The sequence below is a fragment of the Poecilia formosa genome, unplaced genomic scaffold (assembly GCF_000485575.1).
Source record: "Poecilia formosa unplaced genomic scaffold, Poecilia_formosa-5.1.2 Scaffold115, whole genome shotgun sequence".
Lineage (NCBI taxonomy): Eukaryota > Metazoa > Chordata > Actinopteri > Cyprinodontiformes > Poeciliidae > Poecilia > Poecilia formosa.
The window spans coordinates 649657-677306 of record NW_006800054.1 but is presented as its reverse complement, the minus strand read 5'-3'; the positions used below and the strand labels follow the sequence as shown (position 1 = coordinate 677306).

The following is a 27650-nucleotide window of genomic DNA, read 5'->3' as shown; positions in this document are numbered from 1 at the left end:
CTATTGCCTCTATTGCCTCTATTGCCTCTATTGCTCTACCAGAGCAATAGAGGCTCAGATCTACCACACCAGACAAGCCCAAGATGTAGACTGTGCAAGGAGGCTGTATGCTGGCAGGGAAAGCGTACATGGAACGGCATAGTGTACAGAAATATCTGTGCAGATGTTCCCACCCGCGGAGGGTGAGAAGGGAGTTTTTATTTTATTTTATAACCAAAATAACGATTTTACCGAAGGTTCTAATTTTATATATATATATATATATATATATATATATATATATTTATATATATAACATTCTTTGGATGCCATGTCTAGTGACAACTGCATGTCAGAGAATTTAAGAAACCTAAATCATGCAAATGGATGCAGCTAAAACCTAGTTGTGCATTTCTAATTTGAAAATATTGTGAATCCAAAGGTGTATTTTTTTTCACCTAAAAACTTAAGACAGCAACAACATTCAAACCTGGATTGGCTTTGAGGAACTAGAAAAACAGTACAAGGTGTTGTTACACTGAAGTTGTTTGAGTTACTTTGTCTTTTAAACGCTTGGTTTTCTTTTACTCTTTCCTTCTTCTCTTTGTGTTATGAATGTACTTGTTTTATATGGACATGATGCATACATATATATCTAATGAATAAACATGTCTTGCATTCAGTCTGCAACCTATAAAAGATATTTTAATTTAAATGTTAAAATTTACTAACATGATTATGAATTTCATTTCTGATGCAAAGCCACTGGAAAATAAAAGCTTCAAATAAGTAGATAATACATTGGTTTAATGAAATACAATGTGGTCAGAGCTTTAAAACTAAAATATGCAACAAGATAGAAAATCCGGAAGCTGTGCTGTTAGACAAATAAAAGAAACTAAAGCTTTGAACTATATTTTCCAAAAGCATCAAGTGTCCATAGGCAGCGCATTACAAGTAGCGGCACAGATAGATGAGGTTCAAGCTGCAGAGACAACCTAAAATGTGCACTTCTTGCCCCAACGTCAGGGTCCATAAATCAACTGTTATTCGACACCCTGTCAAACTCCACTTATCTGATAACTATGGGAGGAGAGGAGACACACTGGACAAAAGGAGCAAATCTAAATACCACAAAATAAATAAATAATGCAACAAAATGATTAAATGTACAGACGTTGAGCATACCATCATCCAGGACATCTCCTTTAATATTGATTATTAAACTGAACTTGTCTTTAGAAGTACTCTTGTCGATCCAAAGCAAATCAGTCAGAATAAACGTAAAGGATAAATAAAGTTAAGAAAAAAAGAGAGCTAGTTATTCAAAACAGTTTAATAAAACTAAGGGTAACACTTTATTTGAAGGGGGGTGAATAAGTCTGTCATGACACTTTCATAAACATGACATAACACCTGTCATGAACATGAATAAGCCTTCATGAATATTTATGACTGTTGTCATAAAGCGTCATTCGGTAAATTATGACACTTTTAATACAAAGTTGACATTATTCAAAATGTCTTTGTTATGACAACTTGACATTAACCAATAAATCATGTTTAAACTTTACCTTTAATAACATAAAGTTACCTAATCTTTAAAGTGCAATCAGTAATACTTTTATAACAAATGTATATCAGTAATGATTTCTTGGTTAATGTCAAGTTGTCACCACAAAGACATTTTGAATAATGTCAACTTTGTATTAAAAGTGTCATAATTTACCGAATGACGCTTTATGACAACAGTCATAAATATTCATAAAGGCTTATTCATGTTCATGACAGGTGTTTATGACAGTGTCATGTCAGTCTTATTCACCCCCTTCAAATAAAGTGTTACCGAACTAAGTTACTAAACTATTTCTAAAAGTCAATTATGTTATGCTCTTGCAGTGTGCAATGTGAAGACTGAGGATAATTATGGCTGTAATGGGGAGTTGTTTTCTAGGTGATAAAAAAAATGAGTCTGATCTAGAGAACAGGCAAACTTGGAGATAATAAAATATTTTTGTTACACAGTCTGGAACGTGTTTAAAATAAATAAAACAAATAAAAACTTAACTTCATATATCCACACTTGAGTTGAACTTGTCATCCAGTTAGATTGGATAAGATTTTTACTAAGTTTGGCATTACATGTGAAAGTAATTCAGTGTAAAATACACGTCTTTTCTTTTTAAATATATTCAGAGCTTTTTGTAAGTTTACATTGTAGTCAAAAACAGTTGTTATTCAAGATGGAAAGACAAATCTGAATGTGTGAAAACTTATCATGATCTCCAACGGTCCTGCAGTTTAAGCTATCTTTGGCTTTTAGTTAATATTCCCAAGAGTTGTGCACAGTCTGCGTTAGCAGACCAGCCCAAAGAATGAAACATTTACGGAATGAAATGTTGACAATTTGAATTTTTCTCCCACGCATGGGAACAGAGAAAGATCACACTACTTTTCTTGGATGGTTTCTCTTTAGATACTTTCATTTGTATGTGGCAATTCTTTAAGACCTTTAGATTGTTTGAATACCTTAAATTAGGATAAAGTTTACTGTCAGTCAAAAATGATAGACATTTGTGCTTTTGTGCGATGAGAAATAAATGGAAAGAGACAGGTGTTTTTTTTTTCTTAAAAATGACTTTTATTTAATCATTCAGTTTTGTAAGGCACAAGGCTCTAGTGGTACTGCTTCCTCAGAGAGGCCACCACCACGGCCAGGAACTTCTGGAAAGCTCCCTGAACCTCAGGGGTGAAGGCTGCCCCCAACTGACCGGCTACAACAATGGTCAGGCAGTCACCCAGGAGCTGCAACAGAACACAGCATGGGTCAGAAAGCAGTAACGATGTTAATACCCGTGGTGCAAAGACAAAAAGAAAACAGCTTTACGTTGAAGTTGTCGGGGTCCACTTGCAGTTTCTCAGAGTGCAGCACGCTCAGGTCCTTGTATGTGGTCTTAATGTCGTCCATGTTCTTCAGAGCTTTCTCCAGACCTGCCATGATGACCTTCCCGTGAGCCGCCACTTTGGGGTTTGATGTTATGGCCGCGGCGTTGTAGAGGTTTCCAAAGCTGCCAAAGTACCTCTGAGTCCAGGGGTAGACAATCAGGCACCTGAAGAGACAAACATTTGAAATGTTTTGTTTGCAGATATTTTTCCCCCTTTTTTTTATTCAGAAACATGAAGATGCAGCAAAGTCTCACCTGGATAAAGCTGCAGAACCAACGACATCATAATCGATCTTGGAGAAGATGTCCTGGATGGCGGCACGCTCGAAGTCTGACCATTTGACCATTTTGGAGTTTTTGTTTGTTCGCTCCCTTTTGTCTGGTGTGGGTCAGCAGGCCCAGGAGATCCAACTTATATACGTCCAGCTGTGCTCCTCCCACTGTTATCAGACGGGTGGAGTTTGAGGGGAGCTCACATCTTAGCGTCTTGATACATCGATTTTAAGAACTGATGGGAAAACACCAAATGAAGCAAATAGTGCACAATGATCAAGAAAAGGTCTTTGATCATTACAATTATTTTATGACTGAACAAACACTGTTTTATCAATGAAGCAAGATCTGGGACTGAGGACAAGATCAGTCAGTGTTTCAGGGTAACTAACTAACTTTAATTGCCTCTGATCTGTTTCTAATGGGGATTAAACAATTCTGCCATGCAATTTTCTGTAGTAATTTCACTGCATCACACAATCTGCTTGAATTTGCATGCAGTTATTACACGTTTCAAGGCATTTGTTACCCAGTATAATTAAGAGCAATTCATAAAAAATATAATTAAATAAGCAAGTTAATGAAAGAATATCAAAAATAAATAATTAAACAAACAAATTCATGATCAGATTAAACAAGTGTTGGTTTGAGAGACAAATAGAAAATAAATAAAAGTCATTATAGAGGCATTGTCATGATCTTGAAACATGGGGTTGCTCAGCCAAGCTGAGTTTTTAAATAATGAAAAACAAGATGAACAACCAACAATAATGTAATACTAGTAATAATATTATAACATAAAATATACTGTGCAGTTATTAGAAATAGGAATGTCAGATCAAGGGGAATGCAACTGAGTTTGAGTACTTTAAAAAAAATGTAGCAAAGAATCTGGTCATAAAGCTCTGGAAGCCCAGATCTAACTGTGCCTAGACAGGGTAATGAATATGTATATACAATCTGCAAATATTCATTATTTGCAGATTTTATTGCCCACATTTTATTGCCTTGTTTAGAGACATTTCACTCTTTCCAATTATGGAGGAATAATCAATAAAATAAATAATTAGCTGACATCTAACAGAGCAAATTTATAAAGTATATGTAGACATATTCTTAAATATCTTAATTATTTGTTTTTTTTTTTTGCTAATACTCTTTGTGAACAACTCATAAGAATAAAAGTTATATAAAACTACATTCTTTATGTTGATAAATTTAACTTCCATTATCTGCAGGCCAATTTTCTTGTTACTTGTGTAGTCACTCATTTGTAACTTGTGGTGTTTGATTCTTGCCTGGGTCCTCGGAGTGACCGTTACAGTTCGGTTTTGTCCTTATCTCGTATCTTGGCTGGAACAACTCTGGGTGCAGATAATCTCAGAGGTGACCAGGGTGTGTCCCTGTCCTCTTCCGTCTATAAAACCTCCTGTTCTCGCGCTGAAACTCCACATTCGAACTTAACTGTCAGACAAGATGAGTCTCTCTGCGAAGGACAAGGCAACAGTGAAGGCCTTCTGGGCCAAGATCTCTTCCAGTGGCGAGGCCATCGGCGCAGATGCTCTGTCCAGGTAAACATGGCTCTGAAAGAAGAAGCAGGAGCTACATATATTGCATGCGTTCAAAGTGTTTGTTTTGTACAGGATGCTGGTGGTTTACCCACAGACCAAGACCTACTTCTCCCACTGGAAGGACATGAGTCCCGGCTCTGCTCCAGTGAAGAAGCACGGAGCCACGGTGATGGGTGGAGTAGCTGAAGCTGTGGCCAAAATCGACGACCTGACTTCAGGTCTCCTGAGCCTGAGCGAGCTGCATGCCTTCACTCTGAGAGTGGACCCTGCCAACTTTAAGGTAAAGAGAAGTTTGTTCACTGCGCTTCAAACTTCACACAAAAAGCACAATTTTTACAGTTGGTTTTTCTCCTCAGATTCTCTCCCACAACATCCTTGTGGTTTTGGCCATCATGTTCCCCACTGACTTCACTCCTGAGGTCCATGTGGCCATGGACAAGTTCCTGGCTGCCGTGGCCCGTGCGCTGTCCGAGAAGTACAGATGAACAGCTAATAAAGCAGGAAGTGACGGACAACGTGGACACCTTGTTTTTGTCTGTTTTCAACCTTAATAAAATAAATAAATAAGTACAAATCCTGAGTTAAATTGTCTGTTGTTGTTTGTGTTATTTCCGATAGGGAATTTGTTTTTTTTTTGTTTTTTTACAAAGACTTCAAAATATGGTTTATGTGACGGAAAGTCTAACAGATGTAGTCATATGTTTCCATGACTGAGCTGTGCAGTATCTTCATACAATAACTAAAAAGTGATTTGGAAAATAATACATTCTAATGAACCTATTAATTTTTTTTTTATATATATATATTTCTGTACATAGTTTAATGCACACTGAACTTCACCTTCAGTCAAATTTGGTAAAATAATAGGGTTTACACTTGGATATTACATGTCAAGTCTAGGGTGAAAAAAAAAACAAACTAAAAGTCTAAAGACAGAAAGGACAGAAGCTCACCAGCTATTTAGGTTCACATGCAAAAACTTTCAGTGGACACAGTTTGGCAAATGTATCCACTGCGGTCATAAAACGTTCTTGAAAAATCCCTGGTCATGAACCGAGTAGGCAAATCTAAATTGAACAGAATAACTATTTCCTTTAATATTGTAATTAACTTTGTGTGGGGAAATAATGTGTAATAATAACATTAAAAAAATACTCTGGCTTCTGAAAATTAGAAGGATTCATTTGTGGTCAATAAAATTAACTCTGTATAGTCCAAATATGCAATATCAATATCACTTATCAGGTGTGTTGATCAGGAAAAAAAAAAAACCTAACACTGTTTTCAAACATTCCAGTCAACAGTAAATGTATATTTACTCAATATGGAACTTGGTTGTAACAAAAATAAATTGGATTTATTTTCATTATCTCTGTTAATTGTGTTGTGTTCACAGTTAGTGTTTGTATTCCAGTCTTTTCCTGTTCCATGAAAGAAATCAGTCATTTAGGCTCCATCTAGCTTCAAACTGAGAAAACACTGGAAGTCATCAAGCATCTTTTTTAACTATTAGACATAGTTCAGTTTGTTGTTATGGCTTCCTTACTGTAATTAGCTGAGCTAGTGGATGTTGGATGAAATCAGAATGTTGCCTTTTGCATTTGAAATGCTCTAAAACAAAATGAAATGACTTGGCCATCACCTGCTTCATAGAGAAGAATAAAATGTTGGTAAATGCTACTTACAGAAGCACAATCTCAAGATATAAAATGCAAAAAAAACAAAAAAAAAACATGGTGAAAAGAAGTCATGTAAGACATTACCCCCCCGCCCCCCCTTTTTTTTTTTTTTATTAAATATGACTATGAACTGCTGATTTGGATATAAATGATTGCAATCAGTGTTAAAATAAGATGCTAACATTAAACCAAAAACATAAATTTCATTATTAAACAAGATGCAGATAAAATTTCAGCTGAATAAAAACATTGTAAAGAGACGATCTGGTTAGAAACCTACCAAAAAGGTCACAAAGACAAATTTGAATGAAAAAATTTGGGGAAAATATCTTAAAACCAGAATATGAAGTTAACTTAAAGTCATATTGCATTAAGAGAGTGCTCACTGGGTTTTGAAGTTTACTTTTAATTCCTAAAAATACTTTTAGGAGGAATAAAGAAGATTTTTGGAGTAAAACTCTTTCCAGGTCATTTAATCATAGCTTTTAGACATTGAAAAAAAAAAGAAAAAAAAGATAGAAACAGTTTTTAGAGTATTGTAACTTCAAAGTTACTTATTCTCAGAGTAATTATACAGATACTTTTACTCAAGTAAAAAGGAATTATTTTTGGGGTTTTTGTTGAGTTTCTGAGTGATTTACACACATCATGAAGGTGCAGACAGATTTGTTAACTTCTAAGTTGACATGAGGCTAAAGTGAAACTCATATGTGACTTGAAAAAGACAGATTAATTAAAACAACCACTTAAAATTGTATTAATTACTTTATTCAAACTGAAGGACAGAGAACATGAAGGCAGCATGTCTTCCGTTCAGCCTTTTTGCTCCAGTGTGAAGTTCATCTTTACTTCTCGGACAGAGCCAGAGCCACAGCGGACAGGAACTTGTCCATGTCCACATGGGTCTCGGGGGTGAAGTCTCTGGGGAACATGGTGGCCAAAACCACAAGGATGTTGTGGGAGAGGACCTGGAGAGAGCAGATAAATGTAAGTCCAGCTGCAACGTACATGAACATGGCCGATCAAAAATATGCTTCAAGAGCTCTGCTGAAGTAGAACATGCTGTACCTTAAAGTTGGCAGGGCTCACTCTCAGAGCGGAGGTGTGCAGCTCTCTGAGGCTGAGCAGACCTGCTCTCAGGTCGTCGATTTTAGCCACAGTGTCAGCATCTCCAGCCATCACTGTGGCCCCGTGCTTCTTCACCGGAGCAGAGCCGGGACTCAGGTCCTTCCAGTGGGAGAAGTAGTCTGTGGGTAAACTGCCAGCATCCTAAAAAAATTGAAAAAGAACTTTTAATCTTTAGACAAAACTTTGAAATGCATGTTTTTAACCTGGAAATAGCATCTCTGCCGATGTCTCCAGCACTGGCTGATATTTTGGCCCAGAAGGTTCTGGCGGTTTCCTTGTCCTTAGCTGTGAGGCTCATCTTTGCAGTTAATGATTTTTGCTTGTTTTTTTTTATTTTATTTTATTTTTATTTAGTCTGAACTTCCTGCAGGACTGTGAGCGGTTTTGTAGATGACGCATGGAAATGGACACACCTAGGAGATATCTGTGTTTGACGTCTCCCAAGCTAGATAGAGACAAAAATCCGTTTTGTTGCATGTTGACGTAAGAGTGACGAGGCAGTGATAACGAATCGTAACGGTTCGCCTTTGTTGCAGCTTTTTAAGAAGAATATCTGTGAATAGAAATAAATAAAAGTATGTGCTATTTAGCTTACTTATGCAGAGATGTTCACCTGACTGAACATGTTTCATTGTTCAATCTATTATATTATATTATTATTATATCTATTATATTAAGCAAATATACATCTATAAAAATAGAATGTACTATTCATGTCAAATGTATGTTATAAGGGTGTTGTGAACATCATTATTATTGGATTAAAGGAAATGAAATTGAAAGATTACATAGACAGTGTAAAATAGAAGTATGAGGATGATGTGGAACAAAATGTGACTCAGGGCCATTTGTGGCCCTCAGGCTGCCGTGTGTGTCCCCGACTACTATTCCAAAATTAAACAAACTCTGCCCACAATCACTGGTAGTTGATGCTTATTTGGATCTTCCTACAATTTGTCTTTTAATAACAACTCTTCTTGTCATCTCTATAATTTCATAGTAAAAAGGGCCACATCTATCTAATGACTCTCAGCAGACCTTTGGGCACTCAGATCTTTGTTAAAATCAGCCAAATTAAACAAATATTTTTTTTTAAGAAACAGCGGCTAAATTTTATTTTATTGTTTTGTAGAGAATACGTTATATTAATTTGCTTATTTGTTTTCAATTGAGCCTTAAAGAATTTGCAAATGGGACTCCTTTGTTTTACCAATAGATAAATGTGCAAAACCTTTTCTACATTTTGACTCTGTCAGGATTTCCGCACCTCCTTCTTATAAAAAGCTGGTCTATATAGATTTATTTTGGTGATGATGTTGACAAAAACTTTAGAAACCACTAATGCAATGCTCTAATTATTTATTTCACAAGGAAATTAAAGCATAATTATTTCCATAAAATTGGCATTTTCTTTCATTGAAAGCAGTTGTGGGTCTTAAATTATTTGCATTTCTTTTGCTGTATGTGGAAGGAAAACCGTATCCTCTTCGATTTGGTCTTTTCCCTCCACCTGATCTCTTTATCAGATTCAAACAGCAGGACAGGAAAAACGTTTCAATCTCAATAGTGAAGACGCCCAGAGAGACAAAATAGCTCTCTGGTTTGAATTTAAGAGAATCAAATAATGTAATCCTTCACAAATATGAATGAAAATAAGTCCTATTATTCTAGTCAAGCTTAGAGAAATCAGAAAAATGTATTCTTTAAAAGTAAGTAACCCAAAATGGAGCTAAATCTATCAAGTTCATGAAAATAACAAAAAGGTTTTACTCTGAACTTAATTTGCAACATTCTCAGCAGACTATAGGGTTGAATCTGCTCATTACCAGCTTGATTAATTTTGTCTTTATTACATTGTTAACATGTTGCAGAGCTTCACTCTCAGAAGCAATGAGGCTTTTACAAATAACATAAAGATAAAGTTAAATATCAAGCAGAATTTGCCCCACGGTTTATTTAATCTGTGTAATTTCAGAAGATCAATAAATCAATATTTCATCAGCTCTCTGCTCAGCTCCACCCATCTGATAATTCTGGGAGGAGCAGAACTTGGCTGTCTATAAGTTGGATCTCGTGGGCCTGTGGACTCACACTGGACAAAGGGAGCCAGCAAACAAAAACTCCAAAATGGTCAAATGGTCAGACTTTGAGCGTGCCGCCATCCAGGACATCTTCTCCAAGATCGATTATGATGTGGTTGGCCGTGCAGCTTTTTCCAGGTAAAATACATAAATAAAAAAATAAATACATTTTCTTTAAATAAATTTTCATTTGTGAATGTATTCACAAATGAATACATTCATTTGAGTACAAATGAATGTATTCATTTGTGGTTTAATTCTTATTGCCTCTTCAGGTGTCTGATTGTCTACCCCTGGACTCAGAGGTACTTTGGCAGCTTTGGAAACCTCTACAACGCCGCGGCCATAACATCAAACCCCAAAGTGGCGGCTCACGGGAAGGTCATCATGGCAGGTCTGGAGAAAGCTCTGACGAACATGGACGACATTAAGACCACATACAAGGACCTGAGCGTGCTGCACTCTGAGAAACTGCAAGTGGACCCTGACAACTTCAACGTAAAGCTGTTTTCTTTTTGTCTTTGCACCACGGGTATTAATATTGTTGCTGCTTTCTGATCCATGCTGTGTTCTGTTGCAGCTCCTGGGAGACTGCCTGACCATTGTTGTAGCCGGTCAGATGGGGGCAGCCTTCACCCCTGAGGTTCAGGGAGCTTTCCAGAAGTTCCTGGCCGTGGTGGTGGCCTCTCTGAGGAAGCAGTACTACTAGAGAGCCTCGGGCAGGATTTTTTTGAAGGAGGAGGCTATGAATGATTTGTTAAATAAATGAGCACATTTAACAGATTCTTTTGTTATCTCTGTCTTTATTCCTCATTACCATGTTTATAACTTTCTTATTTATTTAGTATGTAAATGAAATCAGGTCATGAAGAAATACTGGAAAATCCTACGCTAATATTTTGATGTTGAATAAATTGCTTCATTATTTAAATGATAATTAATATAAAACTGGGTAACTTATATTTGATTAAGCTAACATTCCTCAAAAAGACTGCTCTATGATCTTCATTCATTAAAATATAGACTTGTCTGACTTTGTCTGCATGGATAAATCCCAATCAGTTAGACTTATTTAAGTTGATGAAAAGAGATTAAACGTTTATGTTGATTAGTAAAATTACAAAAAAAAAAAGAAAAAAAAAAGAAGGAGAAGCTGGAAATAATTCCTCAATAAACCTAAACATCAATGCTTGGTTTCTTTTAGGAACTGAAAAACAAATAAAAAATTAGAACAAAAAAAAGGTATTTGACCTGCATTATAGTATCGAAATAAAAACTAAGTTCTTGTCAGTCAAAACCTGTTTGCTTTGTTCTAAACAAAGCTGAATATTTTTAGTGGTGTAAAACAAACAAACAAATAATAATAAAATAATAATAACAAATTATGGGATTACCAAAGATAGAGAAGCACTAAAATTGAGACAATATCACTGAACCTGAATACAAATTTGACTTCAAACCAAGTGAGTGAATTTTTAATCTGAATTTCAGTGCTTTTAAAACACAAAATGACAAAATATGACAATGACAAACAGGATTATTTGTAAATTCACTATCAGCAGAGCATCTTTATATTTCCACTGCACTGCTGTTGAACGGACAGAAGAAGAAAAAAAACATTTATTAGGACTCCTGAACATAAATTAGACTTATTTTTAGGTTTTCTGGTTATTCAGATTTTTGGATGCAACATTTTCTTTGTTTTTTTTAAAAGAATAATTATAATAATATAGGTTTGTTTATATTAACTACTGGATAAATTGTTGCCACTTCTTTCTTAGTTGTTTTTTTTATATTTTTTATTTCCTTTTAACTCTTCTTCCAGTTTCTTTTTAAAGTCTGTTTGGCTGTGAACACAACAGTTTGACCTCAGTCAAATGAAATAAGTCTAGATTTTGCTATAATTTTTTATTTTTATTTTTTCTTGGGATTTGGTTATTCTCTGAACAAACCAAGCTCACAAGTCACTAGAGCCATTAAGAGGTGGCCTACTTAGTAAGACAGACAGCAAAATATCTAAGTGAAAAGTATCATGATCAGGGCCTTTGCTTACTTTAGGTCAGTCTGACTGTTAATAAAAAGTCAGCTCTGAATACTTACGTCACCCAAAGAATTAGATTTCAAGAAAATGTGGTTTAATTTTATGGGCACACTGAGTAAGATATTTCATCAAAGAAAATAACATTCATCTTCATTCATTTGAAAGTCCCAACATTAACTCAGAGAGAAGCAAAGAAGAGTTCATTTTTTCCCCTTAAGCGTTGGCCCTCACTAGTAAAATATCAGCACTGTTGTAAATGTCTGTTGGTTTTTGACTCAAATTGCAATTGGAAATAATTTGTATACAATTTAATTGCAAACAATTCAAGTGAGCATTTTCTTATGATGGCTTTTAACATTTGAACTACATTAACACAACTTAGATCCTCCCCTGCTGATCATGTAAGCAATTACTGGGAAACGGAAGAAATATCAAATGAGCATGGGGGCCTTTATACAAAAAGCACATTTATAGGTTTAAGTACAAAAAAGAAACTTAAAGGACACTGAGTCTTTCAGTAAAGAAGCCACGGCCAGAAATCTTTCCTGAAATGCACGTAAACTCGGTGCAGATCTGCAGAAAAAGTCTTAGCGTTGTACTGGCTGATTAAGGCTCCTCCATCAGTTTTTCACTCTTCATCAAAATATAAACACCACAAAGTGAGATACATCACTCTTGTTTGTCTCTGCCAAGCAGGAGGCCGTGGAATAATCTCCAAACTTCAAAAACTGTTTTGAAGGATGGCTAATGTTTCTTCTTAAAAATGTGGTCACGAAACTTCCAAAATGATCAAATGAATTATAGAGATAATTATCAAAGAGCATTATTAGAGTTATTTTGTTTAGGTTGGAGACAGAAAGATTTGGGAACCTCTGGTTTAGAATACCCCATGTGTATCATCTGTCTGATTGAAAAAAAAAAAAAAGGTATGTAGATGTACTTACAAGAACTTAAGCTCCAGCAAGGAAACTAGAGATATACTGAGACACACAAAGTCACACAAAACCCAGAAATAAATGACACTTTCAATGCTTTTGGTCTTTTATTTATATTCAGACTGTTAGGAGCTGTAGTATCATGTCTTTTATCTTCTCCAGGTATCCAGTTTATCTGTATTTCTCGGAGAGGGCACGGGCCAGAGCAGCCAAGAACTTGTCCACAGCCACATGGACCTCTGGGGTGAAGTCGGAGGGAAACTTGATGGCGAAGACCACAAGGATGTTGTGTGCCAGAATCTGTGAAAAGATTATTAAAATAATTGCAATTTTGTTTTGCAAAAAGGAAAAAAAAGGAAGAAAGAAAGAAAAGGAGAAAGAAACAAAGAACGCAAAACATAAAGAAATAGAGAGAAGGAATATTTTACATTCCTACATACATATGCCATAAAAAACTAATGATAAATCTTAAAAAGCACAACATATATTAAATTAAATTAAATTAAATTAAATTAAAGTATTTATGCTACCAATATTAAAAAGAAAAAATAACATAGACAGATATGGAGTCTATCTTGAAATACAGTACTATAAATTTAGTATAAAAAAATAGTAACTATTCTGGTTTTCATTTTAAAATAAAAGAATATCAAAATAATAAAAAAAGTGAAATAAAATTCAAATAACAGTACATAAAGGTGTAGCACATATTTATTAATTTCAAAATAAATTAAATGTTCCGTATTGATCATTATAGAGCATCATGAAAAATAAAAAAAATCGAGAAAACTGCAGTTAAACTAAACTTTGGCATGAAAATGTAATAATTTACATGACTTTTGTTCATGTAAATTATTTTCCTATTTTACTGGACCCACAAATGTAAGTAGCAGTGGAGTCTTAAAACACCATTGTGGTCACCTTTAAAAAAAAAATCAATCTACAATTTAATATATCAGGAACTTAATCTTTTTATTCCAAAGTTGCTCCGTTAAATCCATCGATGTGGCTTGCAGGGTGTCTTTACAGTCCCGACTGTTGATCACTAGTTGTACCTTAAAGTTGGCAGGGTCCACTCTCAGAGTGAAGGCATGCAGCTCGCTCAGGCTCAGGAGACCTGCAGTCAGGTCGTCGATTTTGGCCACAGCTTCAGCTACTCCACCCATCACCGTGGCTCCGTGCTTCTTCACTGGAGCAGAGCCGGGACTCATGTCCTTCCAGTGGGAGAAGTAGGTCTTGGTCTGTGGGTAAACCACCAGCATCCTAAAAGAATGTGAGTGTATAAATAAACCCAGAAAAGTACAGTTCAAGTAACATCAGCGACATGGAGGTCTTTATTACCTGGACAGAGCATCCTGGCCAATGTCTTCAGCCTTGGGAGCCACTTTAGCCCAGAAGGCTTTGACTGTTTCCTTGTCCTTGGCAGTGAGACTCATCTTCTTGGTTGATTGTTTGGGTTAAATGCCGCAATCAGCGGCAAGTGGCGGGTGTTTTTATAGGAAACAAACAGGGCTTGGGCAAGGCAGGGACACCTCCGAGATATCTCTGATTGGACGCCTTCCGAGCAAAGTGTTGCAGCTTAGATGAGATAAGCTGTAAACAAAATCGATAGATGGATAGATGGGCTGTGAGTGAGGAGCAGCCCACTGTAACCTCTACAAAATACATAGGCTTCACTTTAAACTTCTCATTAAATGTGAAACAGTACTTCTTTTTTTCTTCACTGTGATCAAGTTGAAAATTTAAACAAGTTAAATGATTGTTTTAGAATTGTATCATCTTTTAGTTAAGTGTGTCTTTCATACATTTTGTTGACTTTAAATGCACACGGTTTTTAGTACTTTGGAAAACACACAAAACTAAAAAAAAAAAAGATAAAATCATAGACGTCGCAAGCTCTGTAATCTAGTTTGAAGGGTCATAAATATATTTTTATGAGGTCAAAATAAACTAAAGACAACAGAAAACCCAAACATACAAAACCAGAGAGCGTGGACATATTAATGGGATTTGGTTCATAATTGTTAGATGATAAATAGTCTCTTATCAAGGACAGTCCCGCGGTACTGATTTAAAATCTTGACCATTTTTTAATTCATTCCTGGTTATCAGTGGGTTGCAATATATTTTCTGATGCGGTAAAAGTTGCTACCACCGAGTATGCTTCTTCGCTTATCTGAACTTTAAAGGGGCGGAGCCGCAGGAAGGGGACAGATAGTGGTTTACCAAAGCGGCCTCACTGACTGCTGTTCAAGCTTCAGTTAAACATTTCACTTCCTGCCTGTTTCATTTAATTACATCAATTTATTTATTTATTTATTTTTTTTATCAATCTCAGGCTGTCTAATGTATACAGGCACAGTATGATTTTCTGCTTTTTGTTGATGATATTTCACAATGTCTAGCTTCTACAGCCACTTTGTCTTATTCCCCAGTTTGTCTTATGTGGAACTTCCTTAATTTAAAAATACTACTACTAATAGTATTAGTAGTAGTAGTAGTAATTGTAAAAATAAAAGTTATTATTATAATTATCTTTATTAGTAGTAGTAGTATTAATAGTAGTAGTAATTATTATTATTATTACAATTATGTATTATAACAAAACAACAATAAATGGTTGATATCAAGATAGATAGTGATATTTGGAGGTCATACGTTATTTTCCCACCTTTTTTTAATAGTTATCATCCATATAAGTCAAAATTTGAACTAAGTTAAATTAAATTTAATTTAACTTAGTTCAAATTATTATTATTATTATTGTTTCCGTACTAATTTTTATGTTTAGAAATTGCAGTCTATAGCCAGTGAACATCAAAATACATTTATTTAAATATATCAATATAATAAATTTTTTAAAACGCCATGGCAACAGATATTTTACTATGGAAGCCATTTTTGGAGCAAACATGTTTATTCAAAACTCAGTCTGAGACGCTTTTAAAATTCTGCAACGGCGTTTTAGCGCCCTCTTGTGGAAAACAAATGAACATAAAAACATTTAGAAATTTGATAGCTGATTTTTTTTTATTGATGGCTCCTGTCATGAGAAGTTTTTCACTTAGAAGCTTAAATAGACTTGTAACAACCATAAAAAGTTACAAATGTAAAGATTTAAGAGACTAAGAGTAATTACAAACACCTTTTGTTCATTTATGTTAGTTAGTTATTTTTGTTTTTTCCTATACGAATATCAGTTCCTATACGACCTATTGTTGTCACCAACTCACTGTTGCATTTTCACACACACACACACACACACACACACACACACACACACACACACACACACAAAAACTATTTTTTTCTGCTGGCATAAAGTAAAACTAAGACTTAAAACATGTTTAACAGCTCTTTAAGCCTAGACTGATCAAAGAGAGAAAAGGAAAAATAAAACATTCAATGTAACATGAAATATCAAACATAAATACTTTTGGGTAAATCCTTAACATTTCATATGGTTATTGCTGGGACTAATCCTGAATAATTTACTTAGTTATTACCTGAGTAATGTAATGTACGCAAAATTACTTTCAGGAGTAAATGTACCGTACTTTTCATGCTTCTTGAATAATATTATTATGAAGTATTTTACTTTAGTAAAACTTTTGTATACTCTAACATCTGCAAGTCACCATGAAATGTAGAACAGTTGTTCCAACCAAAACCTTATGAGATGCAGACACATATTTATAGTGAAACCTCTTGTTTCTACACAAGCTTTGTTATTCTATCTGCTGACCCTGTTTGGAGCTGAAGAAGATACAGTAAACAATAGATATTGACACAAGACGTACTATGCACTGTTCTAATGTATAAACGTATTGGTTTAATAAGTTTTATATTGAAAAGATGGAGAAAGGTGTTTCAGCAACCAAGTATTTTTACTTTGTAATTATTTATATGATTATGTATATATTATGCTTATATATATTATTATGTATAGCTATATATTTTTTATTTAGTCTTTCAAATGTCAGAATTAGTTTTTCACGTTATAATTCTGTCATTGTTTTTAAATATTAAATCAGATGTTATGATCAAAATAAATAATAAAAAGACAAAAATGTAAATGTTGAAGTAGTGCAAATTTTGGCCACTCTACCCACCTTTGTTGATTTCTCTAGCCGTAAACATAAAAAAAAATCAACACTGATTTCATAGTAGTCTGTTATATACTTTATTGCCTCCAGGGGTCGCAAAAATTCAACTTACACACACGACTCTACCATGGGCACACAGCTTCTGCAAATCTCCAAGCACTTGCTCTGTTTTCCCACATGTTGACAAGCACATAAATGCTTTTGAAAAAGCGACTTTTATTCAATGGTAATTTTTTCTCCATGCTTGATTGGGTCTGCTTTTTTTTTTATTTGTTTTTTTTATTTGTACTGACTGTTCATAGCCTCCACCACAGCAGACAGAAACTTCTGCCAGGTGGCCTGGACCTGAGGGTTCAGCTCAGCTCTGAGTTTGCAGGCGATGGTAATTGTGATGCATTCGGCCAAAAGCTGCGGGGGGGTGGGGGGAGACAAAAACAACAACAAAAAAACCCATCAGACATCATAAATTTCGGGAACAATACCCGAGTGATGAGTCACTAGAACAGACACCCCTACTTGTACCTTTGGTGTCACTTGTCACTGGTTGAATTTTGTATTTAATTTACTTACAAGTGGACTACTGAACCAAGTTGATCTCAAACTTCACAAAAAAAAAAAAAAAAACGGCGAACCGTCCTTTATATCTAATAAATTCTCAAACGGCTTTCTTTACATGAGCTATTTGTGGCTTGAACGTCAGGATAGTAGCTTACTCTGAAGTTATCCGGATCCACTTTGATCTTCTCGTAGTGCTGCCTGCTCAGAGGAGCGTACATCGCTTTGAAGTTGTCCATGTTCTTGACGGCTGTGTCCAGAGCCGATAGCACGACCTTTCCCAGGGCGGCCAATTTGGGGTTTTTTAAAATTGCTGTAGTGGTGAAGATGTCGCCAAAGGAGCCGAAATACCGATCGATCCAGGGGTAAACAATCAAAGCTCTGTCGATGTGAGAAATACGATGCCGGTCATGAGATATCTTGCACAATTTTTTCGATTTACACAAATGGGTAAACCGTCACAGAAAGCAGAAAGCTACTCCGGACATACAAACTAACATTTATAAGAATATCTAAGAATATCCTCAACTTGGAAGTCATTTTCAAAAACAAGAGTCAACAGTAGACGGACAGCGGCTGGTGCTGAAATATACCATGCAGATGAACCAACATGCAAAAAGGTCAGCTCAACTTCCTCTCAACCAAAACAAGAATCGTTTCTATTCGAGGGAGATTTTACATCATCACACTAACCCTATATTTAGCTTTACAATAGTACCCAAACAAGACTTGGTAAGCCTCAGTTTGAACTAAAATCTAATTCTACCTTGCCCAAAGCTCTTCTCCGATCTCATCAATATCAACTTTTTCCCAAACTCCTCTGATGATGCGGCGCTCCTCTTCCGTCCATTTCACCATGACGCCATGCGATCAATAAACTGTCAGTCTGGCGAAATATTGGAGGACATTATGGATGACCTGACACCAACACTGAAATGTTTTCAAGCATAAATTCTCTCCTCTTTCCGTCTCTGATGGTCGTAGCAAGTTTTCACCAGCTGCTCGCAGCAGATTAAACCATATACGTTAATTATCTTTATAATCAGGCAGGCCACGCCCAAATAAAAAAAAATATGCCGATGTTATGAAGAGGAGTTTATATGCTTGGCTAATATGTTCAGCCATAACTGGTCAGATCTAATTTTTAAATAACATTTTAAAAAGATGACGATGAGCAAATTATTTTTGATCAAGTTAAAGAGAAGAAAGATGGGTGTAAAGTTAAAATCTGAATTTTTAGCGTTGCAGTTTGCAGTCTTTTTGATATTCAGATATATATATTTTTGAATTACTATTATTGTTTTATTGTTTTAATTCTGTTTCTCCCGCTGGTATTTCGGGTAGTTTACAGATGCAACATTAGGATGGGAATTCACTCTATTCAACATTTTTTGACCTTCTGGTCATTATTTATTTCACTGAAATGGAAACCAAAGATATATACAGCTCTCCATTTGATTTCTTATTTAAAAACGGGGTGAATAATTACAGAGACACTTGCATATGATTTGAGTTTTTTTTATTGATGTATTTTTGGCAGCGTTTAATTGCTCAGAAACTGATGTCTCGCTGCATCTCTTCAGTGGTCGGCCACTTCAGACGCTTAGTGGTACTGTCTGCCCAGGGCGGAGACCACCACGGCCAGGAACTTCTGCCATGCCTCTTGGAAACCAGCGGTAAAGACGCTGGGTCCAAACTTGGCGGCCACGACCACAGTGATGCACTCAGCAAGGACCTGCAGTCACAAGCCAGAATACAACAAGAATGAATAAACTGACACGAATTTTAAAAAACAAGTAATTGCGTCTTGGTGTGAGGGATGACATACCCTGAAGTTGTCGGGATCCACATGGAGCTTCTCGGAGTGCATGACGCTCAGTTTGGCGTAGGCGTTCTTGATGTTGTCCATGTTCTTCACAGCAATTTCAAGGCCGCCCATCACAGTTTTTCCGTGCTGAGCCACTTTGGGATTTGCGGCGATGGCTGCGGGGGTGGAAAGGTCACCGAAGCCGGGGAAGTACCTCTGGGTCCAGGGGAACACGACCAGAAGCCTGAAAACACAAAAGTGACAATGAAAAATCCCGATCCTCAGGATGCAAGAGATCATCGTTTCGTGGAATGAAATTTGTTCACAGGGTTACCTGGACAGGGCTTGGGGACCAATTTCACCCACATCAATGTTTGACCACAGGGTGGAGATGGCGGTGCGCTCGGCGTCTGTCCACTCGACCATGATGACGGTGTGAAAGTCTCCTCTGACTTCGCAAAAAAAAACGAGTTTGGTGATCAAAGGTGTAAGACTGTTTGAATATGTTTACGAGCCCTGCATTTATTCACAGCCCAATGATCCGTCCCCCAGACAAGACGGGCTGTGATTGGACGAGGTGCACTTGCCAATAAAATGACGTCAGTCATATCTGGCACCAATTAATGCCAATAAATGTTGCGTCATCGATCTATAAAATTTCTTAAACTGTAGACAAAGTGAATTTTCTGACTTTATAGTCAATACTTTCTTTTGTTAACACGTTTCAGACTGGTGTCTCATGACCAGTTTGTAAAATCAAGCTCAATTTACTTAAAATCGAGAGTGTCTGATAATTTAATACTGGTTACCTTTTTTTTCTTTTTGCAAAAAGCTCTACTTGCAAAAATAAAAAATAAAAAATGCATATTGTTGAATAAGAAAGAAAACAAGTACAAAGATTTTAACATTGTGTTAAGTGAATTTTGTGTATTTAGCTCAAGAAGTCAGTTAGATAAATAGAAAAACATAGAAGTGTTATCCAGAGCAGCGCCTTGGTGTAATTCCTGTAACCAGTCAGCATTTACGTAGGGATTTCGTGAAATTTGAGGAGTGGTAGCTTTTATCGAGCCAAGTTGGCAACGGGTTATTTGGCAGTTTCGTTATCACAGTTTTGGCATGGAGTGATTCTAAGGCGTGGTGCATTTAGGCTTGATATAAAGACGCAGAGACAAATTCATCAAAGCAGCTCTTTTGATCTTCATATTTTCTCGCTGAGAAACTAAAGGGAGCAATGAGTCTTTCCGACAAAGACAAGGCCGCGGTGAAGGCTCTCTGGGCCAAAGCCGAAGGGAAGGCCGCCGAAATGGGAGGTGAAGCACTGGGCAGGTAAACATCAAGTTATACAAAACCCTTAAAAGAAATATGTCGTTGCTGTTTGTTTTAATCCTTTTTCTGTGATACTTATAGGATGCTTGTTGCCTACCCACAAACTAAGACCTACTTCTCTCACTGGGGAGATCTGAGCCCTCAGTCCGCCAAAGTGAAGAAGCACGGTGCCGTCATCATGGGAGCCTTGGGAAAAGCTGTCAAGGGCATCGACGATCTAACTGGCACTCTGGCCGCCCTCAGTGAGCTTCATGCCTTCAAACTCCGGGTGGATCCTGCCAACTTCAAGGTATACTTCAAATCTCTTCTGAATTTACTCACATTATCATGATCATGTGCGCGTTTAGTTTCTGCTCAATTATATTTAATCGTTTTTTTTTTTGTTTGTTTGTTTGTTTGTTTTTTGTTTGTGTGTGTAATCTTCAGATCCTGGGCCACAACATCGTTTTGGTCTTGGCCATGTACTTCCCTGCTGACTTCACTCCTGAGGTTCACCTTTCCGTGGAAAAGTTCCTACAGAACGTGGCCTTGGCTCTGTCTGAGAAGTACCGCTAAAGTCGCACCGATTGTGTGAAACAAGGAGTTTCACCATCCCACATCCTCAACACTCTTTCAAAACATGTGGAGACACGTTCAATAAACAAAAAAATACATGTTCAATTCTCAGTTTTTGTTTTCTTCTGTTCTTTCCGATTTGTGTGGTTTTTTTTTTTTTTTGTCATAGTAAAACTGGTTGGGTCTGCAGCTGCAGAGTTCAAGGTATCTGCACAGACTTTGTTGGAGACGGCAAAAGGCAGACGTTTTAAATAATTTAATGTTCTATTCATCCAAAAATAATATTAAAATAAATAAATAATATTAAAATAAATAAATAAATAAATAAATAAATAAATAAATAAATAAATAAATAAATAAATAAATACTCCAGCTGCATGAGGAGTTTTCAGACTTTGAGAATAACTTAATCTTTGAACAAACATTTATTTCTAGTGGTGTCCAATTTGGGGGCCTGCAGATGCCAAACAATTTCTCCATCACAATTCACAAAACCTTTGGTTTGCCAGAAAGGCGGTTGATGCAGATACACATTTGAATGATGTTAGTGCCATTTTTTATTGATGTGAGGCCTTTTAAAAAAAACAGGATAAAGAAAAATTGTTATATTTTGAAGATGTAAGGCACAACACAAGGCATTGCTCTTTTATCGGTGATGCTAATGCCTTTACTTTATTAAATATGAATACAAACATTCAGAGACTTTTACTAAAGCACAGACTGGGTGTGCCAATTTTGCTAAGCTCAGTGAGCTAAAGCCTGTATGAACCATATCATGTTTGTATATTTTTCCCTTTTTAGTATGTTCAGAATATATTCAAGTATCTTCTTCAATTTTCATTAAAAGCAAATTAAAATTACAATTGTGTGGCTCATGACATTTTCTACCCCCATGGTGAAAAGTATGTACACCACTGACACACACAAATAGTTACTTAACAAGAAGAGTCAGAAGAAGTGAACCTGGATCTTTAATTGCTAAAATTTCAATAATTCTAGAAAAAGATGTACTGTGTTTACACAGGACAAAAAAAGTGAGAGCCAATCTGTCTTCATCTATTTCCATTTCTAAGCTCCTGCCAGAGAAAAACATCCCCACCTTCATGCTGGCGTCTCAGTTTATTATTTAATTAATGTGCGATTATGTCATGTGGCACACTTTCAATTTTGTTTGATGTATTTCAGACAAACTTACTGTATGTCAAAATCTACTGTTTATTGTTCAATTCTTCTTAGATTTGTGTAGATGGTGTTTGCTCTGACCTCTGAACTGTGTTCAGTTGATTTAGTTTGGTACAGGCTCTGGCTGTGAGGCTTTGAAGAGTCTCTACTAATGTAGAGACTGATGGGAATCCTTAAACAAACAAACAAACAGGCTACTCCACACAATAGGTACCAACTAAGCACACACATAAATGTTGTTTTTCTGTCATTTGCAGCTTAAAAATGAACACATAACGGTTTTGCTTTGTTTATGTGTAAAAATATAGAGTAAATACAGACAAAAACTGTAGTTGCATTTCAGGTGATCCATTATTTTTTCATTTTTTGAATTAAAACTGAATGAGGACCTACGTCATGGTGCCTGTATGTGTGTGGTTTAGACAAAAATATTGTCATATAATCCCCAATTCACTCTTCAAAACTGTTTAAATTTTCTGCTTTGTTGAATACTTTTCTTTTGTCTAACTCAATTAAAGTTATATGATTTTGCAATCATATAACTTTGTGATTGCAAAATCATAAAGTTATGATTTAAAGTTATACAGGTCCTGTATTTGACCTGTATTTGTGACCAGGTCAAATACAAGACCTGACCACAATATTGGTCATTTGTGAGCAAGGGATATTGAAAGTGCTTTACAGAGAAGTAAAGGAGCAAAGGTGAAGGGGATTACATTAAAAAAAGAAACAAGTAGAATCTGTCTTTCAAATTTTAAAACCTATTGAATAGTAAACAAGTAGCAATGAAGTTGTGTCTAATTTGATGCTTTTGTTTTAAAACTTTTTTTTACTCTTATCTGATTTTGTTTTGATTAAAAATAAGAATACATCCATTCCATTCGTTATCGAAATCTACTTTTCCTTGCTAGTTCTTATTTCCAGGAGCCATTAGGCGAGAGACGGGACGGTGCAGGTTGGAACGCCGTAGGGGTTAAAACAAAAATCCTGTTAGTTGAATGGTGCTAGGGCGCCCTCTGCTGGAAATATTAAAATGACGCTGGACTGGACTTGATGCTACACATGAATTGGTTGAAGTGCTCCATGTCTAAAACTTGCTGCTAAAACATGACGGAAATAATAATAATAAAAAAAAAACAAAACAAAACAAAACAAAAAAAAAACATTTTACACGCATTATAAAGAGATTTTGCAGGCTTTACTTCCTGTGGTTCAAACAAATATTTTCATGATGAGTAGGATAAAAATATAAATATATTTTTAATCTTTTTCATGGCTGTGGAAAAACAAAACAAAACAAGACAAAAAACAAAAACAAAAAAACGAGACACACATGAGCTAGTTGAAAGACATTACATTGATAGTCATTTTAACACCGTGAGCCGTGGAGCTATTCTGGTTGCTGGATGAACTTCAGTAAACAAACGACAGGAGGAGCAGCACCTTGGAGAGCGCCAAAGTACCAAATGGCCTCAGGAATGCGGAGACAAGAAGAAAAGCAAAACTTCTGATTGCAGCTACTGTTTGTTTTTGTTTTTTTTAAATATATGAACAAAGTATGAAATTCTTCGAATGTGCATCGCAAATAGCTGGAAAACCACGTGGAACAAACTACAGCGTTAACTCATCAAAAGCCATAAAAGACGAGTCCAGAGCGACAGTGGTTAAAATCTTCAAATTAAACCAGGCGGCTCAGTTACATTTACTTTAATAATATTGTGAAAATTAGGTTACTTTTAGGAGCATTTTGCTTTTTCTTGAGTGATAATTATGAAGTGTTCTCACTTGAGTAAAATTCCTGGCTGGTCTATCTACCGAGTAACTTCACTGAATGAAGAACAAGTTAATTTTAACCCAGAACTCACCAGAGAATTTAGATGGAAATATATCTATGATTTCATTTTAAACGCTGGTTGTATCAGTGTAATGTGACGAGCACTGTACAGAAAGTTCATATTTTGTCTTTTAAGAAATATTTTCCCCAAAATATTGAAGATCATCAATATGCTTTTTTTTCCTTTTTTTTTTTCTTGGAAATTGTCCCCACTGCTCCATATTTTCTGTTTATTAATAACGCCTCCACAAACTGATAGGTGTTGAAGGTTGTACTTGATATGTTCTTATTTGATCTTCCTTTTTGAGATCTTTTAGCCTACTTTATGTTAAGAAACACAAAAAGCATTTAATCAGAGTTAATTCATGATTTAAGATCAAGAGTAATTCCCTTTTCACACAAGACCAAGATATTGCAACCTTTCTTTTCTTAAAAATTGCATCTTTTCTGCGAAAACAGAACACAAATCTTCAGTAAAGAACCAGAAGTCAACAATTTGCGTTTTTTCTTTTTCAGCCATGCATTTATTGATCACACAAGGTGAATTCAGGTGTCTGGATCTCCTCTCCAGGCGTTCATCTGTACTTCTCAGACAGAGCCAGAGCCACAGCAGCCAGGAACTTATCCATGGCCACGTGGACCTCGGGGGTGAAGTCTTTGGGGAAGCTGATGGCCAAAACCACAAGGATGTTGTGGGCAAGAATCTGTGGAAAACGAGTGATGAGACAACACTTAGACTTCATGCAAGTCTAAGTGAAAAATAAAGGACCAATGAACGGCTCAAGCCACACTCTTAGCTCTGAATCCTCACCTTAAAGTTGGCCGGGTCCACTCTCAGCTTGAAGGCGTGCAGCTCGCTCAGGTTGAGCAGACCTGCAGTGAGGTCGTCGATTTTAGCCACAGCGTCAGCTACTCCAGCCATCACCGTGGCTCCGTGCTTCTTCACTGGAGCAGAGCCGGGGCTCATGTCCTTCCAGTGGGAGAAGTAGGTCTTGGTCTGTGGGTAAACCGACAGCATCCTGAGTGGAAGAGTAGAATGGGTGGGTAAAATTGTAAACAAAAAAGTTGTTGAAATTCAAAGGTTTCAAGTCTCATTTACCTGACAAGAGCATCTGCTCCAATGGCTGCTGCTTTGGGAGAAATCTTTCCCCAGAAGGCTTTGACGGTGTCCTTGTCCTTGGCAGTAAGACTAGTCATTTTGGCTGTTTCAATAACCAACTAACTAACCAGCTAAGCGCGAGAGCTACTTGTCTGAGAGGCAGCAGAGGAAACACCCAGCAGCACCTCCCCTGAAACGGTCCACGGGAGGCGGGCTGAGTAATCCTGATCAACGGTTTCTATGAGATAAAAATCTTTCAGTGTCTCTGAAATTTCTTTGAATTACAAAATATTATTCAAACTTACTCAGTCCTATATGACAAAATATTTAAAAATGATGAATAAAAGTGAGGAGGGTCAGGGCAGTTAGAAAATGGGAAATTTACTGTTAGATTTAAAGGTTTTCATTTTCTAATTTTCTCTCATTTGTATCTTGTTTAAAGGAATATGTCATGATTTTACACTTGTTGCTTGGAAAACTGGCTTCAGTGCATTACAGAAAGATTCACTCACTTGTTGCAGTGACAAATGTTAAAGGCAGTTTGTATTTTTACTTGATCAACACAAAGTAGCTCAATGTGAAGTGGGATGAAAATGGTACAATGTTTTTGAATGTTTTACTAAGATAAATCTGAAACGTGGCCGTATTTATGTATCCTTCAAGTAGAAGACAGCAGTTTAATCTTAGCATGTGGTCAATAACATAAAATTCCATTCAAATACATCACAACTTTGGTTATTACATCAAATTTGGAAAAGTGTTTAAACTACATGAATACTTTTGTAAGACATTGCTCAACAGGTTTATATTGAATTCATTTAATATAAAGCTGTCCTTTTTTTGTGATTGTACTACCAGAATTAAATCAACTTTCAATTACATTTTATACTGATGGAGTTATAGACAGGGGTCCCCCTCTTAAAGAACAATGCAACAACACAGAGAAGGTCCAGGCAGATTTTGAAAACCAGGCTCTGCAATCTGGGAAATATTAGATTTGTCTGGAAACATTCCAAGATGTTGAGTTTAGTTACTTTCTGGCCCCTGCAGCCAAAATATATGTTAGAGCCTAATCTAATCAACTCCACTGCAGCTGCAGGGCTGGATCCACACTTATTGAAGAGACGAGTCTCATTTCTAGTTTAGCTGATAGGGTTGTGCTTTGACCTCCCTGTTATACTTCTAGTCCACGTCTGAGAAACGCTGTGTACCTCATTTATGAATAAGTTGAACAGAACATAAAGCATCATGCTGCTTGGAGACGGGCTGATAGCCTTTACATTTAGCAGGATCATCTATAATTTTCTTTCTAATCTCCTGGGACAACTCTGCTCTTTGCTTTCTGTGGTTCATGGTCAGTGTGATGCACACCATGTCGCCAAACAGCACTATGATTACCTGTCACCCTGTAGCTCAGAGAATAGGCTTTAAAATGTTGTTCGTTTATAAATCACTGAACAGCTTAGCACCACAATCCATTAATGACCTGATGTTGCTGTATCGGCCTTCCAGACTTCTGGTTCTAGTTCTGCTCTGCAGCCAGAACCAGACATGGAGAAACAGCATTCAGCTTATATGCACCACAAATCTGGAACAAACTTCCAGAAAACATGCATAACAGCTGAAACACTGAGTTTAAAAAAAATAATAATCTAGACTAAAAACCCAGCTGTTTAGAGATGCTTTTGAGGCATAATAAATTAAACATCAACATATTTGATGTGCATTGATGACTGTGATGACAGCGCTCATCAAAATGTAATGTTTTACAGTGATTTTCTGTTGACTGCATGATATCTTTTATGACTTTGCAGTTTTGTGCTTTTATGCTGCAAAGCACTTTGATCTGCCTTCTTGCTGAAATGTGATATACAAATACATTTTTTAAAAAAGGGAGAATGATGCTAGTCAGAGGACACACCATAGTTTGGATGATACAGATGGGAAAGATGATTCTCCCTCATGAAATTACATTGATAAGATGTTTTATTCTTTAATCTGGCAATGTACTTTTTAAAAAATAATTACTTTCAAATGAAACATTTCAATCACCACCATCTTTCATTTTGGATTAATGATGCACTGACTCAGGATAAGAACAATAAACACATTTGATGTAATAATACAGACTTTTAAAAGAAGACTGGCCGTTCTAAACAAGAGCAAAGGCATAGGTCGACTCATTTTACATAAGTAAAATAGATGTTACACCAAAACAAGTCAAATGGATATGTGATTATCTCTAATCAGGCAAAAATAACTATTTAAAAAAATTATATGCTTTACCTGGGTTCTTGCAGAAGAGGAGTAAAGCTCTGAAGACACAAAATCAACTACTAATAAATAAAAATAAGGATGAGCAGTAATTGTGCTTTTAACAAGACAAATATTAGCTCACTCATTTTGTTGACTTAATCTATGTTTCAAGCTTCAACTGTAGAGATGTAATCTCACTTGCTATGGATCCAGTGGTGTGTTATCTCATCAGCTCCTCCCAATGACAAGCAGCTGTCTAGAGCCAACAGCTGCTGCCACAGTGTTTTTCCCTCAAAGA

General features: G+C 36.2%; 8 protein-coding genes and 1 pseudogene across 9 annotated transcripts; 3 read left to right on the top strand and 6 right to left on the bottom strand.

The window, feature by feature from the left end:
• Positions 1-2601: 2601 nt before the first annotated feature.
• On the bottom strand, positions 2602-3304 carry LOC103143761 (hemoglobin subunit beta-like). The gene is made up of 3 exons (XM_007560430.2): positions 3180-3304; positions 2867-3089; positions 2602-2784 (listed from the first exon to the last, which is right to left on the bottom strand). The coding sequence occupies exons 1-3, from the start codon at positions 3269-3271 to the stop codon at positions 2656-2658; spliced, it is 444 nt and encodes a 147-aa protein (XP_007560492.1). The 5' UTR covers positions 3272-3304; the 3' UTR covers positions 2602-2655.
• Positions 3305-4673: 1369 nt separating this feature from the next.
• Positions 4674-5253, top strand: LOC103143757 (hemoglobin embryonic subunit alpha). The gene is made up of 3 exons (XM_016675499.1): positions 4674-4768; positions 4841-5058; positions 5108-5253. The coding sequence occupies exons 1-3, from the start codon at positions 4674-4676 to the stop codon at positions 5251-5253; spliced, it is 459 nt and encodes a 152-aa protein (XP_016530985.1).
• A 2039-nt stretch (positions 5254-7292) lies between these two features.
• Positions 7293-7873, bottom strand: LOC103143758 (hemoglobin subunit alpha-1-like; annotated as a pseudogene).
• Positions 7874-9690: 1817 nt separating this feature from the next.
• Positions 9691-10382, top strand: LOC103143759 (hemoglobin subunit beta-like). The gene is made up of 3 exons (XM_007560428.2): positions 9691-9794; positions 9932-10154; positions 10237-10382. The coding sequence occupies exons 1-3, from the start codon at positions 9703-9705 to the stop codon at positions 10363-10365; spliced, it is 444 nt and encodes a 147-aa protein (XP_007560490.1). The 5' UTR covers positions 9691-9702; the 3' UTR covers positions 10366-10382.
• Positions 10383-12725: 2343 nt separating this feature from the next.
• LOC103143760 (hemoglobin embryonic subunit alpha-like) lies at positions 12726-14099 on the bottom strand. Its single transcript, XM_007560429.2, has 3 exons — positions 13974-14099; positions 13688-13895; positions 12726-12932 (listed from the first exon to the last, which is right to left on the bottom strand). The coding sequence occupies exons 1-3, from the start codon at positions 14066-14068 to the stop codon at positions 12804-12806; spliced, it is 432 nt and encodes a 143-aa protein (XP_007560491.1). The 5' UTR covers positions 14069-14099; the 3' UTR covers positions 12726-12803.
• A 2692-nt stretch (positions 14100-16791) lies between these two features.
• Positions 16792-18310, bottom strand: LOC103143756 (hemoglobin subunit beta-1-like). 2 transcript variants are annotated; one of them, XM_007560425.2, is made up of 3 exons: positions 18060-18310; positions 17412-17674; positions 16792-17146 (listed from the first exon to the last, which is right to left on the bottom strand). In XM_007560425.2, exons 1-3 carry the CDS (start codon positions 18149-18151, stop codon positions 17097-17099), a joined length of 405 nt encoding a protein of 134 aa, XP_007560487.1. In that variant the 5' UTR covers positions 18152-18310; the 3' UTR covers positions 16792-17096. The 2 variants fall into 2 exon arrangements, with proteins under 2 accessions (XP_007560487.1, XP_007560486.1); XM_007560424.2 differs by having other exon boundaries at positions 17452-17674; positions 18060-18307.
• A 485-nt stretch (positions 18311-18795) lies between these two features.
• Positions 18796-19609, bottom strand: LOC103143755 (hemoglobin subunit beta-A-like). Its single transcript, XM_007560423.2, has 3 exons — positions 19435-19609; positions 19122-19344; positions 18796-19028 (listed from the first exon to the last, which is right to left on the bottom strand). The coding sequence occupies exons 1-3, from the start codon at positions 19524-19526 to the stop codon at positions 18897-18899; spliced, it is 447 nt and encodes a 148-aa protein (XP_007560485.1). The 5' UTR covers positions 19527-19609; the 3' UTR covers positions 18796-18896.
• A 650-nt stretch (positions 19610-20259) lies between these two features.
• On the top strand, positions 20260-21092 carry LOC103143754 (hemoglobin subunit alpha-B-like). The gene is made up of 3 exons (XM_007560422.2): positions 20260-20426; positions 20508-20715; positions 20853-21092. Exons 1-3 carry the CDS (start codon positions 20332-20334, stop codon positions 20979-20981), a joined length of 432 nt encoding a protein of 143 aa, XP_007560484.1. The 5' UTR covers positions 20260-20331; the 3' UTR covers positions 20982-21092.
• Positions 21093-24394: 3302 nt separating this feature from the next.
• LOC103143753 (hemoglobin embryonic subunit alpha) lies at positions 24395-27458 on the bottom strand. The gene is made up of 4 exons (XM_007560421.2): positions 27383-27458; positions 25097-25334; positions 24809-25016; positions 24395-24701 (listed from the first exon to the last, which is right to left on the bottom strand). Exons 2-4 carry the CDS (start codon positions 25192-25194, stop codon positions 24573-24575), a joined length of 435 nt encoding a protein of 144 aa, XP_007560483.1. The 5' UTR covers positions 25195-25334; positions 27383-27458; the 3' UTR covers positions 24395-24572.
• Positions 27459-27650: the final 192 nt, after the last annotated feature.

Coding starts and splice junctions, on each gene's coding strand:
- LOC103143759 (XM_007560428.2), top strand. CDS start 9,703: ATGGTCAAATGGTCAGACTTTGAGCGTGCCGCCATCCAGGACATCTTC. Junction 9,795..9,931: donor GGCCGTGCAGCTTTTTCCAG/GTAAAATACATA, acceptor TTGCCTCTTCAG/GTGTCTGATTGTCTACCCCT. Junction 10,155..10,236: donor TGGACCCTGACAACTTCAAC/GTAAAGCTGTTT, acceptor GTTCTGTTGCAG/CTCCTGGGAGACTGCCTGAC.
- LOC103143756 (XM_007560424.2), bottom strand. CDS start 18,151: ATGGTGAAATGGACGGAAGAGGAGCGCCGCATCATCAGAGGAGTTTGG. Junction 17,675..18,059: donor GGAGAAGAGCTTTGGGCAAG/GTAGAATTAGAT, acceptor TCACATCGACAG/AGCTTTGATTGTTTACCCCT. Junction 17,147..17,451: donor TGGATCCGGATAACTTCAGA/GTAAGCTACTAT, acceptor ACCCCCCCGCAG/CTTTTGGCCGAATGCATCAC.
- LOC103143754 (XM_007560422.2), top strand. CDS start 20,332: ATGAGTCTTTCCGACAAAGACAAGGCCGCGGTGAAGGCTCTCTGGGCC. Junction 20,427..20,507: donor GGAGGTGAAGCACTGGGCAG/GTAAACATCAAG, acceptor TGATACTTATAG/GATGCTTGTTGCCTACCCAC. Junction 20,716..20,852: donor TGGATCCTGCCAACTTCAAG/GTATACTTCAAA, acceptor TGTAATCTTCAG/ATCCTGGGCCACAACATCGT.
- LOC103143757 (XM_016675499.1), top strand. CDS start 4,674: ATGAGTCTCTCTGCGAAGGACAAGGCAACAGTGAAGGCCTTCTGGGCC. Junction 4,769..4,840: donor GGCGCAGATGCTCTGTCCAG/GTAAACATGGCT, acceptor TGTTTTGTACAG/GATGCTGGTGGTTTACCCAC. Junction 5,059..5,107: donor CAACTTTAAGGTAAAGAGAA/GTTTGTTCACTG, acceptor CAATTTTTACAG/TTGGTTTTTCTCCTCAGATT.
- LOC103143753 (XM_007560421.2), bottom strand. CDS start 25,194: ATGACTAGTCTTACTGCCAAGGACAAGGACACCGTCAAAGCCTTCTGG. Junction 25,017..25,096: donor GGAGCAGATGCTCTTGTCAG/GTAAATGAGACT, acceptor TCTTCCACTCAG/GATGCTGTCGGTTTACCCAC. Junction 24,702..24,808: donor TGGACCCGGCCAACTTTAAG/GTGAGGATTCAG, acceptor CGTTTTCCACAG/ATTCTTGCCCACAACATCCT.
- LOC103143760 (XM_007560429.2), bottom strand. CDS start 14,068: ATGAGTCTCACTGCCAAGGACAAGGAAACAGTCAAAGCCTTCTGGGCT. Junction 13,896..13,973: donor GGCCAGGATGCTCTGTCCAG/GTAATAAAGACC, acceptor ACATTCTTTTAG/GATGCTGGTGGTTTACCCAC. Junction 12,933..13,687: donor TGGACCCTGCCAACTTTAAG/GTACAACTAGTG, acceptor ATCTTTTCACAG/ATTCTGGCACACAACATCCT.
- LOC103143761 (XM_007560430.2), bottom strand. CDS start 3,271: ATGGTCAAATGGTCAGACTTCGAGCGTGCCGCCATCCAGGACATCTTC. Junction 3,090..3,179: donor GGTTCTGCAGCTTTATCCAG/GTGAGACTTTGC, acceptor TTGTCTCTTCAG/GTGCCTGATTGTCTACCCCT. Junction 2,785..2,866: donor TGGACCCCGACAACTTCAAC/GTAAAGCTGTTT, acceptor GTTCTGTTGCAG/CTCCTGGGTGACTGCCTGAC.
- LOC103143755 (XM_007560423.2), bottom strand. CDS start 19,526: ATGGTCGAGTGGACAGACGCCGAGCGCACCGCCATCTCCACCCTGTGG. Junction 19,345..19,434: donor GGTCCCCAAGCCCTGTCCAG/GTAACCCTGTGA, acceptor TTGTGTTTTCAG/GCTTCTGGTCGTGTTCCCCT. Junction 19,029..19,121: donor TGGATCCCGACAACTTCAGG/GTATGTCATCCC, acceptor TTGTGACTGCAG/GTCCTTGCTGAGTGCATCAC.